Source organism: Elgaria multicarinata, chromosome 3 (genome assembly GCF_023053635.1).
Source record: "Elgaria multicarinata webbii isolate HBS135686 ecotype San Diego chromosome 3, rElgMul1.1.pri, whole genome shotgun sequence".
Classification (NCBI taxonomy): domain Eukaryota; kingdom Metazoa; phylum Chordata; class Lepidosauria; order Squamata; family Anguidae; genus Elgaria; species Elgaria multicarinata.
Genome location: NC_086173.1, coordinates 117,432,623 through 117,445,785, shown reverse-complemented (window position 1 = coordinate 117,445,785; position 13,163 = coordinate 117,432,623). Strand labels below are relative to the sequence as shown.

General features: G+C 39.9%; 1 protein-coding gene across 1 annotated transcript in view; it reads left to right on the top strand.

Moving 5' to 3' along the window:
* EEFSEC (eukaryotic elongation factor, selenocysteine-tRNA specific) overlaps positions 1-12,948 on the top strand; it is a 181,363-nt gene extending 168,415 nt beyond the window's left edge. Inside the window, exon 7 of the mRNA XM_063121614.1 lies at positions 12,038-12,948. Coding sequence (XP_062977684.1) covers positions 12,038-12,222 — 185 coding nt within the window. The 3' untranslated portion in view covers positions 12,223-12,948. The remainder of the gene's footprint in view (positions 1-12,037) is intronic.
* The last annotated feature ends 215 nt before the right edge of the window (positions 12,949-13,163 follow it).

Genomic DNA, 13,163 nt, shown 5'->3' with positions numbered 1-13,163 from the left:
TTACTGGTTTCAGAATGATGCTTCATTATCTGAAACCAAGCAGAGTCAGGACAGTGCCTTCTGCCCTCACTTTAGTGGGAATCCTGTGGGAAATGATAGTCTGGGGTGGGGTGGGGAGAAAAGTCACAGAAAAAAACTGGTAGTTCTGGTTTTAAGGTCTCTCTCCTTCGCACGTGCGTACATACACACACAAACAGCCACCAGAGACTTTTCTCTCAGCTTTAACATTAGTTTAGCAACTGCTGTATATACATGGCCCCAAACTATTCCTCCAATAGTCAAAAACTTATTTTAACCAAGCAAAAGTATTTTTCACCAAAATATAACAGCAACTTTTTTCTTTGCTTTTATAACTAAAATGTTCTGAGTTCTTTGAGAAAAGAGGGCCTGAATCTCAGGTAAAAAGATATCAAGGCATTAGAAGTAGGTTTCATGTGAACAAGAGGATCCAGATACCTAGCTTGAATATAGAGCAGTAGTTTTAATTTAGATACTGAATTTCTAAGGCTGGGAATGATAGGGGTAGCTCCAATTTTTATCTGTATTCAAAATCTTAACAAGAAGGCAGATGGGGGGAAATCACTCCCCTGTGCTCAGGAAAAGCTCAGACTAAATCCTGATTCTGAACTGAGAGAGCAACACCTTTCTTAGAATGAATTTGGAAACTCTTCAGGGAAGATAACAGATATTGTATTATATAGCGATGCTTGGGCCTTGCTCATTCACTGACTGATGCGGGTTTAAAAACTGAATTTGGTTTAGAGATCATAAAACATGACATCTGAATTGAGCCAGTATCTGAATCAAAATAGAATATTCATTGGAATTTTCAGTTCTTTCCACAGAATATTTGCAACATCTAAGTGAAGTCCGTATACATGTTATCGACATTGACACCAAAGCTGGCTGATGTTTCTGAACACTTCAGGCAGGGAAGGGTAACCTGAAGCCCTCTAGATGCTGTTGGACTACAACTCCCATCATCCCTGACAATCAACTTTGCTGACTAGGACTGAGGGGAGCAGAGTCTCACAACATCTGGAGGAATACAGATTCCAGGGCTGACTTGCTTGTGTGGTTGAGTTTGGATAGTCCTAGTAAAAGGATCCCTTTTCTGTATTGCTGTAATTATAAGTGGGAGTTTTCAGCTACTTGAATACGCTTCCCCCCCTCCCTTTCTCTGATATAGAATGAAGCTTCTCATCTAACACTGTAATGATTTCAGCTCTACCAGAGCTGACTTGCTCATTTGTGATTGGGTGAAGGGTTAAGATTTTAGGGTTCATTTTAAGGAAATCCTGTATCTGTGAAAAATGGCTGTGAATAATCCATTGTAAATGAGGACTCTGTCTAACCCTTTGCTACGTTTTTGGATTTGTTCTGTTTTTCTGCCCTTAGGTAGAGAGAGAGAGGCATGAAAGTCCATTTTTCCATTTGAAAGCAGTGCATTTTCCTCCCATAATTATTACTTCCAGTATCAAAATTGTTTTATTAATGAGTTTTATGCTCCTCAGTCCGTTTCCTGTCACATATGAATGCAGATGGGAAGCAAGAAGCTGCTGTTGGCAGAGTTTTTCCAGCTAGAGTGTACAAAAGAAGTTAATTGGGCATCCCACTTACAATAGTGGGGGATGGCGACATTCTTCATGAACCTTCAATAAGAATAAGTAACACGACTCTGAATTCCAGAAAGGAGTCAGATAATCCATGTGCAGATACTGGCAGCAAATCAAGAATAGATGTTAGAGTTTCTTGACAGTGGTGGGCATGTCTAAACTAGAGAGAGCAGTGGCCACATGAAAGCGACAATTAGTCCTAATGAAAAGTGGTGCTAAGTATGTGGTGTAAAGAAAGCTTTTCGGTTCAGCATGGTGTGATGTGAAGGCCCAAGTCCTAGACTGCAGGGCCTGTGCAGGGATTAAGAGCAACCTGTATCTGTTACAATTCCCTGTTAATAAGGGCAGGGGCACAGGGTTCTCTGACTATGCCTCATATCAATTGAATTCTGTACAGCCCCTCCCTCATAGTTGATGGTGTAAATCACTGCTGTAGTAATGTTTGAAGTGTCTCTTAGGAAAAATGCAATGGGTTCCAACTGCAAGAATGTAGATATACCTAACTATTATGGCATGAATATGTGAGTAGTATACATATCAGCCTTTATTTCAGCCATAATGGAAAGCCATGGTTTCTTACTATGAGGATGAGCTTCATACTCCTGCTCTCTTCCTCTTTCATGCACCAGAGGAGTCCAAAAGCATCCACTTCTGGTTTTAAAACATGGGTCCTATTATTTCCAGTGTCAGAGAAGTGTGGTTTGTTTAAACTATGGTCAGTGAGAACAAGCCAGGATAAAGCTTCTGTTTGATTTTGACTTGTTCTCATTAAACATAATTTAAACAAAGTATAATTTCTTAAGTTCAGATGTCACAGGGAACTGTGATTAGTTTGAAATCAGAAGAGAATATTTCCAAACTCTTCCTCTGGTTAAAAAGAGAGTGAGCGAGCGTTTCTACACCTGCCTTTTCCTCTGGGATCGTCCCGGTATCATCCCTGTGCATGCAAATGACATTTTCCTGGGATAATCCTTAGGTGTAGAAAGGGCCACGCAGAGAGAAGATGAGGCAGTGTGCAAGCCCAAGACTCATTCCCACAACAGGAAATCATGGTTCAAGAGAGACATCTAAAATAATACATTTCCTCCAGTATTGTTTGAATGATTTTGTCTTGGTTCCCTCCCTTGGCTCAGAGGTCTTTCCAACCTCTGTATACAGGGTATGCATCTTGCATCTCTTCACGCTGCAGGTATCTACAGTTCAATAACGACTGTATGCTGTTGCTAAGATATTTGTAGTGCACCATGTTTATGGAGTTTTCCACCCTATGCATTTTCTTGGGATAATTCAGCATAAAAGGAGCTCTTGACATGGGTAGTATCAGATCTGTGTTTGAGTGCAATTGTCATCACATTAAAAACTGGCACTTTCCATTCTCTGATACTTAATATGGTCAGTGCACAGACTTCTCTTTGTGGGTTTGGAGCTCAGCTGTATAAATGTATCCCTCCTCCCTCCCCAGCTCTGTTGGCAAGCTCAGTCCTAACATATATTATGGCACCTGTTCACAATATTCTTATTAGTTAGTGGCTTGGCTATTATCCCCTTCTCAACCTAAGCAGGCGCAGAGAAAGTACTGGATTGTCTTACTTCTCCCAGTAAGTAGAGGTCATCTCTCCCCATTTTTTCCATTACCTCTGCGTTTTTGTTTGCTTGTTCACTCTTTTAAAAAGAGAGTGAGGGTTGAGCATTTCCTTTAAAAGTTTGGCTGATGTAAAGGGAAAAGAGAAGTGAAGGATAAGAGCTAAGAATGAAAATGTAGCCTCCATGCACCCACACTTTTCATTGGTCTTTCAGACCCAGATCCAGACAGAGGATGGAGTGCCTTGGAGCAGCAAAGATGCCCCACATTGTCCTGGTCCCGTCTTGCCCTATGAAGTATCTGTGCCTTACTGTTTTGCTAGAGGAATCCTCCTGGGAGTTGACCCATGCCTGTTTGTTGCTTACCTCAATAGCTGTCAGGCTGGGTTAAACAGTGAGAGGGAGCCCATTTTTGGCAGTGCCAGATGCTTCATAAGACAATACAGGACCAGGACAACATGAAGCATCTTTGCTGACCTAGGAAAAGTGTGATGCGTGGAGGGTGAGTTGTAGGCAAGCACAGTTTGTGACATTGCACAACATCATCACTGATCACAGAGTGTGCCTGCTAAGGTATGAATTTTAGTTTCCATTCTCCTGTTTTTGTGGAGCTGAGCCAAGATGAGATAACTTTAACTCTGGACTTAAACCAGCAGGGTTTTTAAATATATATATAATTGATTTTTTTCTGGGTTTTGAAAAGGAAATTTAAAATTACAATGTTGGCAATGCTATCTGCTCCCCAATGAATTTGTATCTGTTTTCTTGTAGGTTTGTCTATATAATAAATGGGATTATAAATACTTAACTAACAGTAATCATGATTTTATTTCTGGGAGAATTTCTGTGGATAGAGGATGCTTTCTTCTGCAGACACATGTAAAAAGCAATGGAAACAGCAAGGAAAGGGCTGGAGCTGTTGACCTTGTCTCTGCATCCCCTCTTCACCTGTAGAGCTAACACACAATGATAATGACTCAAAAGGGCTGGATTCTCATAACCATCTTAATGGATATGTATAGAATGTGAATGCATGTTCAGTGTGACTTGTGAATACATCCCTAGTGTGAGAACAGATCCTTGCATGACCTTTTCCCACCACACAGAAAGTAAGAGCAAGAATCAGGCCCTTTTGCAGTATTTCTGTTTTCGGAAATGTGTTGTGAGGCTCTGATCCTTCTGTTCCCTCCACCTATGCATTCCATTCCCATCCTTCCCAAATTCTCTGAGGATCAAACTGCATGTTACTTTAAAGATTTTGTTTGTTTATTTACTTAGAAGTTAACTCATGGGACCTCATATGGTTCAGAATCCTAGGTTGGTGGGTAGGATTTTTTAACTCTTTGCCTGCAAATCACATTCCAACTGGACACCTTTTTGGCAATATAAACTATAGGCATGGGAGTGGGTGCTAAGACAGATTAGGACCCCCTCCCAAGTTAGGGTTCCAATTTGTGTAGTAACATGTAGTCTTATTTGGTGAAGTCCTATTCCTTAACTAAAGAATATGAACATAGAAGCCCTCTGTAGTAGAAATCCTCTGAAAAACTTGGGAATCCTACCAGCACTCTAGCTTCAGAGTGAAACTGAGCATGCCCAATGTAACTTTGGCAGCAGTTGCTGTCATAGGCTTTCATTGGGCAAAAAACTTTAATAACTTTTGAACCGTTGCTTAGAACTTCACCACACCACTGAAAGGCACACCTCTTCAATAAACCTGAATAAAGTACATCAGTAGCTTTCACCAAAATGGTAAAGAAATATATGATATGCCAAGCTGCAGCTTGGAGTAAAAACTACAAATGTGTCAGTTTTCAGCACTTTTTAACTTTTTAAACCGACAATTATTATCAGATTAGTCTGAAATTTTGCAGAACGATAGACCTCATCGGGTAGATCATAGAAGCCAAATTTCAAGTTCTACAGGGATTTTGAGGTTTATAATAGCAGAACCTTTTTTAAATGACTCACCTTAACTAAAGGGGCACTCCCATGCCCGTTCCATATAATACCCATTACAGATGTTGAATATGGGGGAGAAAGCTTTCCCATACAGGAAGACATCAATGGTTAATGGCTCCATTTTAGCAGGATTTTAGGTTCTTCTGCCTAGACTTGATTAGAGAGATATGAAATATTAGGCAGTAGATGGTAGAAGAGAAGAATTATTAGTAAAAGAAACCTCTGCCATTTCTTGCAGTTTGTTCCCTGAAGAAATAAAAGCCTATGTTTTGTAGCATGTAATTTGAATACCAAATTACTCTGATTGCATATGTTTATATTCAGTTACACACTCAAGCTAGAGATGAAAATTTGCATTGCAATTATAAAAATCTAGGCTACAATTTATTTTCAGAAAAGAGTTAAAGTAACCAAGGCTAGATGTTAGTTAGGAAAATGTTGTACAACTTTAACAGGAGTGCTGAAACTTTCCTCTACACTAAGCCCCTGGGTTGCTTAGAATTAATTTTCCTGTGGGGTTTGTTTTTCCCATTTAAATATGCAAAGTTGATACCTTAATGGGCTGTGAAATATATACTAATCAGGATCCTAGGTTGGCTCCTTCCTGCCACCTTCAGCTGTTCAGAGCATACATGGTATTTACCACAAAGGGGCCAGCCGTGTTTACCTCTTTTTCTCTGAAACTGCAGGAAGCAGGAGGAATGTTACAGGGTACTTTGTCCTCCATAAATCAAGAACAGGTGTATTGTAGGAAGCATCAGCACTACTCCTACAGGTGCACAAACCACAAGAGAGTGATCTAGAAATGGTGTGTGTCTGCTCTTAAGATTGTTGGGCATAGAGCCGCAGTGCAGTACGGTTGCATGTTGGTAAAAGCTGATGCACAACCAACTTGAAGGAAAGTAGTGAAGCATAAGCAAGCAGAATCTCTTCAAGTGTGATGATAGGTTAAGAGCTATGGCTTCTTTAAACCCCTGTACAGGTTAGCCTGCTGCAAAATAATGTATGCCAAAAACGTTGCAATAATCATAAGAACATAAGAACAGCCATGCTGGATCAGACCATCTAGTCCAGCACTCTGTTCGCACAGTGGCCAACCAGCCATTGGCCAGGGACCAACAAAGCAGGACATGGTGCAACAGCTCCCTCCCACCTATGTTCCCCAGCAACTGGGGCACACAGGCTTACTGCCTCAAATACTGGAGATAGCACACAACCATCAGGGCTACTAGCCATTGATAGCCTTCTCCACCGGGAATTTATCCAACCCCCTTTTAAAGCCATCCAAATTGGTGGCCATCACTACATCTTGTAGTAGTGACTTCCATAATTTAACTATGCACTGTGTGCATAGTTCCTTTTATTTGTCCTTTATTTGTCATATTTATTTATTTATTGCATTTCTATACTGCCCAATAGCTGAAGCTCTCTGGGCGATTCATATGCATTGGGAGGGAAAAGCAGGTGATGGGTGGGAAAGAATTTTCTAAGTTTTCTGCTATTATGCCTCACAGGACTTCCCATTAATAGTATTAATATATGAAGCTATTCCTGAGCAATGTTGGGCCAGTTGCGTATTAGAACTCTGAAGCTAAATTCCTTTTCTCTCCTGCTGCTGCTTTTTAAACACATGGATCTTTTCAATTTAATCCATTAACAAGTTGGCAAAATAAGGTAATTGTCCAACAGAGGAAGAGAAATCTATTAACATTTGCTACAAATCCGAGTAGTACAGGCAGCACTTAATTAATGGAACAGATTTCTCACTATGTATTCAAGCTTACATAGTCATTGTTCAGAAGAGATTAGACCCTTAATGTAAGTAAGTTAAACTAGACCTCCATCTAAAAATATCCGTCATTTCAGCTATTAAGGGGCTGATGTCTTATTCGGTGAAAGATATATTTTCCTTCATTTCCTTGGTCTTGTAAAATGTAAAGTATGCATTGTGTGTAATGTGAGAAATCCACTGAGGTAGATGAAACCTAGATTGTGCCTCTCCGCCTGTCTGCTTGTGCTTTCTCTCTTTGTGCTGCTTGGTGTCACAGAGCCTCTTCAGCCCATAGACCTCCTGGCACCAGAGTGAAAAAAACCCACCACATGCCATTTGTCAGGGTGTGATGCCAGCCGCCGCCTAATCTGTTTGTAAAATGAGGGCCGCAGGATCTGATTAAGTAATTTAGATACCTTGCAGTAATACCTGAGCTGCTTTTGGCTGGCAGCCTGTGATTTCACTTGCACTAGCTAGCTACCATATTTCTTCTACCCCACCTGCTACAAAAACGTCTTGGAGATAATTTCCTCTCTGAATAAGTATAAAAGCTTGCAAATGAAGCGCCATTTTGCTTATATTCCTCCTCTTCTCTTCTCCCAGAATATAGCGTGCAGTGCAATGCTCCTTTTTGAAACTTGGTTTATCATACATTTTCTTTGCTCCTTCTGCTCTCTTCCTTCCTTTCCCATGTAAATTAAGGTTGATGGGATGTTTATATTTCTGTCTAACTTGTTATGCACCAGTTGCATTGGCTGTCATTTTGCTTCTGGGCCCAATTCAAGGTGATGGTTTTGATCCTTTAAAGCCTTACGCAGCCTGACATCCTCATACCTTAAGGGCTGTCTCTGCCCATATGAGCCCACTCACCTCTTGAAGTCTAAGTCAACAATCTTTGTTGTCCATGGTGCCTTTGTGGCAAATAGGTACAGCAGCAGGCTGGAGAATGGCTTTCACAGGGGTTGCTCCAAACCTCTGCAACCTTCCAATAGAGGTAATGCAACCACCTCTTTGCTTTGTCTTAGCTAGGACTGTGGCACGTTTTCAAAGTTGGCTTCCAGTTCAAAGTCTTCTGTGATTATTGGATTTTCTTTATTATTTTTTAATCTCCCCCCCCAACCCCCATTGTTGTAAACTACTTTGAGTAACTGGAAAAGTAGCATATCCCTTCTGTATTTCACAGCATGGGACAACTCCATGCATTTCACAGCAAACCCCATTGTTCAGTGTACATCAGTATTATAGCAGTGTTACTACTTAGTGTAGATATTGTTTCTTTGTGTACACACATTTTAAATACTCATATGCACAAGTTTGAGAACTCTGACCCAGAATTCCCAGATAAATATACAGGTTGTGTGATGACCACACTTTATGTGGAATCAGTGGTGCACACATAGCAACAGTGCTTGCTGTATAATATATTGAGCAGTCTACAAATACTTAAAACCTTTGACACATAGGTGGTCTGGGGTAACAAAAAACCCTTCTTAGCAAGCCCTATTTAAATGAATAGGAGTTGTTCAAAAGCTTTAAAGTGCTTTTTCTTTACAAAGCAAGAAAGCTTGGGGAACTGATTCCTCTAATTACAAATAAACCCAGTGACAGGTAACATAATTCCACAGAGAGGACTAGCTTCTTCTCTTTCTCATTCTTCTGTTTTTCTCTCTTTGCCAAACAAGTTGGTATTAAAATTACTAGGGAACACTGGAAAACTTTTTTAAACAGCAAAACTAAGAAACTGAATAGTTGCTTCTAGCACGCATGGTCACATATTTATTTATTTATTTACAATATTTATATACCGCTCCCCATTGAAAATTTCAGAGCGGTATAAAAGATAAAATAAAATAACAGAATAAAACACTTTAAAATAGATTTTAAAAGAAGCAAAATGTACAGTAGCCTTGAGGAGAGGAGTTGTTCAGGGGTTAAATTTAGTTTGTGAGATATTTTAGGTTCATGTGATTAATGTATGCAATATATATATATATAATATTATATTCTTTCCCAGCCATCCCCTCCACTGTTGGCAGAGCCCATAATGTGGGACCAAATTGCATTTCCAGGTGCCAAATTTAACCTGTGACAGATCCTGCTACTTGATCACTCACTACTGACATGTTGTTATGGCAGGGAGTGGGGAATGCTTTATTGAGTCCATTTTAGGATATTGCATAGTTAGGAGTGCTTTTCACTCATGGACAAATCCTTTTCACACATTACATATAAGATGCTGCCCTCAGCAACTTTGGGGGAGAGCAGGATAAAAGTGTTCCTAAGAGAATCAGAGTAGGGGGGTGGCATTTGGGGGCACCAGTAACTGTAGCAAACTGGTTGGACAGGCTGCAAGGTAGGACATGCTGAAAAAAACCCTTTGTCTATATTTCTCAGGAGTAAGCTGCCACCACCAAATAATGTTTATTAATATTTTCAATGGAATATTAATACTTAATAACTCCTAACCTGGATACATTGGAATCCATGATGATGGTTTTTATGGAGATGGATACCCCCCCTTTCCAAGGCTCCCTTGAACTTCTTTAACAACCAGGTTAGTATAATTACCAAGCAGTCCATCACAGGGGTAGGTAGGCCAACATCCAGGCTTGTCAAGAGAATCAAATCAAGTCCAGCTTCTGATTCAATATATTTATTAAAGAATCAATTAGAGAGTAGTTCAGAAATGGTCAATTGTTTTCAAGATAAAATAAACATCAAACTAGCTCACTAACACCGATGGATTAGGATTCTAAGGGTTGATCACCAAAACAGTTTACAAGTGGGGGAAGAGATGAGGCACATCTGGGCTCTGAACCTGGCTTTGCATTGTCTTCAGTCCTTGCAGGCAGTCAAACAGAAGAACATAAGAAGAGCCATGCTGAATCAGACCAAGGGTCTAGTCCAGCACTCTGTTCCCAAAGTGGCCAACCAGCTGTCGACCAGAGACCCACATGCAGGACATTCTGCAACAGTACCCTTCCACCCATATTCCCCAAACACAAAGGAAAACCTCAGAGACCCTAAGTATTTCTATGGGGGCTGAGCAATTTCCAGGAAGGTGATTCAGACTGAGGAATTAATAGTCTGGAGGACCTGGTCATGCATCTTCCAGGTGATTTCTACAGTACCTCTTTTACATAAGCTGTGTTAGCCTGGGAGTGTTATACATCTGCAGATTGGTATCTGTAGCTGCCTATGTTCTTTGTTGAAATATATTTCCAGAAAGGGGTGGTGGAGAGAAGGTTGGATTTATTATAATTGCAAACTCAGATTTCCCCTACATAATTCCCACATACTCTGAGAAGCTCTGGTTTTTCACAAGACTGCAGTTCCCTGTTGAAGAACCACAACATGTCATAGTGTTATGTGGGAATTATGCAGGCTAAACCTGAGTTTGCTACTGAGTAGGCACTCAGCAGGGAGCTGCTGATCAGCCAGTCTATATGACAGTGTTGCTGCATTCACCATTTTACATATTAATTGTTGTTATTCTCTTATTCCAAGGAGCTTGGGGAAGCATCTTGGTGTACACCTAAACATGCAGTGTGCCAAGTGGCTCCTAAACTTTTTCATTACTATCTTCTTCCATATAACAATTACTTCAGGATTCAAAAGTGATCGCCAACAGGTGGGAGGTTGGACTCACGTGATCATATTTCATAGGTCAGGTGATCCATGAGATATTCTTGTGTCATGTCTGAAAAACAGCTGTAAGTATTGGAGAGAAAAGACAGTAAACTTCTGGCCTTGTTACAGTGGCTTCTCCCTTTGTTTAGGCCTTTGCAGAATGCTGTGCTTGCCACAGGGTGGATATCTCTGCCTGACAAGTCTAAAAGAAAAAAATATATTTCCGGTGCTGAATCGCCACAATCAGCTGTGAATGGCCATTTAGTTTGTCTGCAGTGGAACAGATCACCTGTGTTTGTAGACGTCCTGTCTCCAGTAAATCATAAGCATCTCAATCTTTTTGTCGGGCCATGATATGAGAATCTGTCTCTGAATTTCAGTATGAGGGGAGAGAAGCTGATTAAGTGTTTGAGATAAGGTTATGTGACACCACAGGTTAGAAATACCTGAGCTGAAATTGGCTCATTGCCCAAGAACTACATTTTCTGAATATTCAGCTAGGTGGCACTGAATATGCTTTTAAGGAGATCTCAGTTATCCACCTGAAGAAATGAAAGGCCTCAGCGGCTGGCAGCTCCTGGACAGCACTTATTCTCCTTTGCTCTCTTGCTTTCATTTGGACTGGACTACCCATATATCTCTTTAAACGTCTCCAATGTGATAAGTTTAAATAAAACCTCAGAAGATTAAGAAGAAAAGAGGGGTATATTCATTATTACCAGCAAAACATTTAAACTTAAAAAATTCATTCTACTTACTGCCGCCCCTTTAAAAAGAAGTATAAAATGTCAAATAAAATATCAACTAATACTATGTTTTTTTAAAAAAAATCTGGATTGTGAAGCAATTGTCATTCTATTTATTCTTATCCAACTTTTGTCAAATTTATTAAAATCCTATTTTTTAATTTATTTTTGTTCCAGCGATTAGGAGTCGAGGTTCACGTATATTTTTGTGGGGGCTTAGCTCTTCAGATTCCAGGTGGGGGCTCAGATGATAGAGAGCTCTCATACCCAAAAAATCTGAATCCCAAAATCTGTACCCATAGAAAACCAGCATGTTGGGAAGAAGCCTAGAGTAGGGCTCTTCTCCCTGAGATTTTATTTATCTAAAATTATTTTTAGGACGCCTTTAAGGGTGGATGAGGTTTGCCGCCTTATCTGCTGCTTATAAAATGTAGGCTTCGAATGGTAAAGATGATGATTCTAGAAGAGGCTAAAATGTATAATGTGCCTGTATGTGTGCAATGTAGCCAACCTCTTTTCAGGGGGTTTACTTATTTATCCTGTTAGTCAATGAAGGTCTGAAATGAGGTGGTAGAACTGCCAGTTTTCCTGGATTTTCTGGACTCCTGTTCTTACTTTGGAATCCTGGGGGGATGAGCTCACGTTCAAACCACTTTGGGATTGACACTAATAATTTTGAAATGTTTGCCCAGAGGTTTTTCCTTTTTAATACATGTCTTTATTCTTTTCAGATGGGGTGAGGCCAGAAACAAAGGCACTTCTGACTGCCATCTCCAAGAAGAAGCCCAAGGCAGGGAAGGGGGATACAGCAAAAGAGGATGAAAGCAACAAGGTTGACTCAGTCCAGCCTGTTCATATCACTCTTCTCTTTAAAAGATACATCTTTGATGCACAGAAGAAAATGATTCAGTCTTGAGAGACATTTGAAATATCCTTTATAAAAGTTGAACATCAAAATAACTTGCAAAGCAGTTTCATGGACTGAACTCCTTTCTTGTTGGTCTCACTGGCCTACAGACCCCCCCCCCTTTTCTTCTCTCTCTGGCTTTGCTATTCCAATATAGTGTGCTGCAGGTAGATGGCACCTGTTGAAATTCTTTATTTTTTTTTCACAGCTCATGCAAATAGTTTTGTTTAGATATTTGAATTTTCCTCATATTCTACGTTAGCCAGAGAATCGAACCAATATGTGAAATTTCACAACTGCGACTTGATGGGAAGGCAAAATGAAACACTGTTCATGTTGAAATTAAATTAGGTGTTTAAATTCTTTTATGTTTAGTAATCCAAATGCGTTATTGGTAAAGCAGGGATTATTTTGTAAATGAGGTTTGTATCTTGAGTACCATTTATAACTGGCTTCAGTGTCAGAACATCCTCAGGGATGTACATAATTTCATGGTATATGTTGTTAACCTTTGCTGTTTCAGGGCTTCAGAACTATTTTTGTATAATAATTTTGTACAAGCTTTCTGAACCTGCTAGCTGATGTTTTCCTCTAAGAAAGCCGAGAAAATAAGCAAGTCAAAGCTACTGTTAATACGTCCTGTTGAAGGTGAATTATGTTCATTATCTCTGCAAGCATCCTAATTGTTATTACCAAAGTGTCAAATTATAAGAATTAAACAGAAAAATGACTTGAGACAGGCAAGTGGTTTTATTTAAATATAAAGATTTTTATTCAGCCATTTCAGTTTTGTATCCTCCTCTATTTAAGAAGAATTCACTCATCACTCAACAAAGCCAGAAATAAGAGGGATAGAGCCTATGTAATCCATACTGAATATGGCGCGTAGGTAAATTGTCTAGGCTTTCACTCCCTACATATCCACAGTCAGTACATTGGATTGTGTGTTA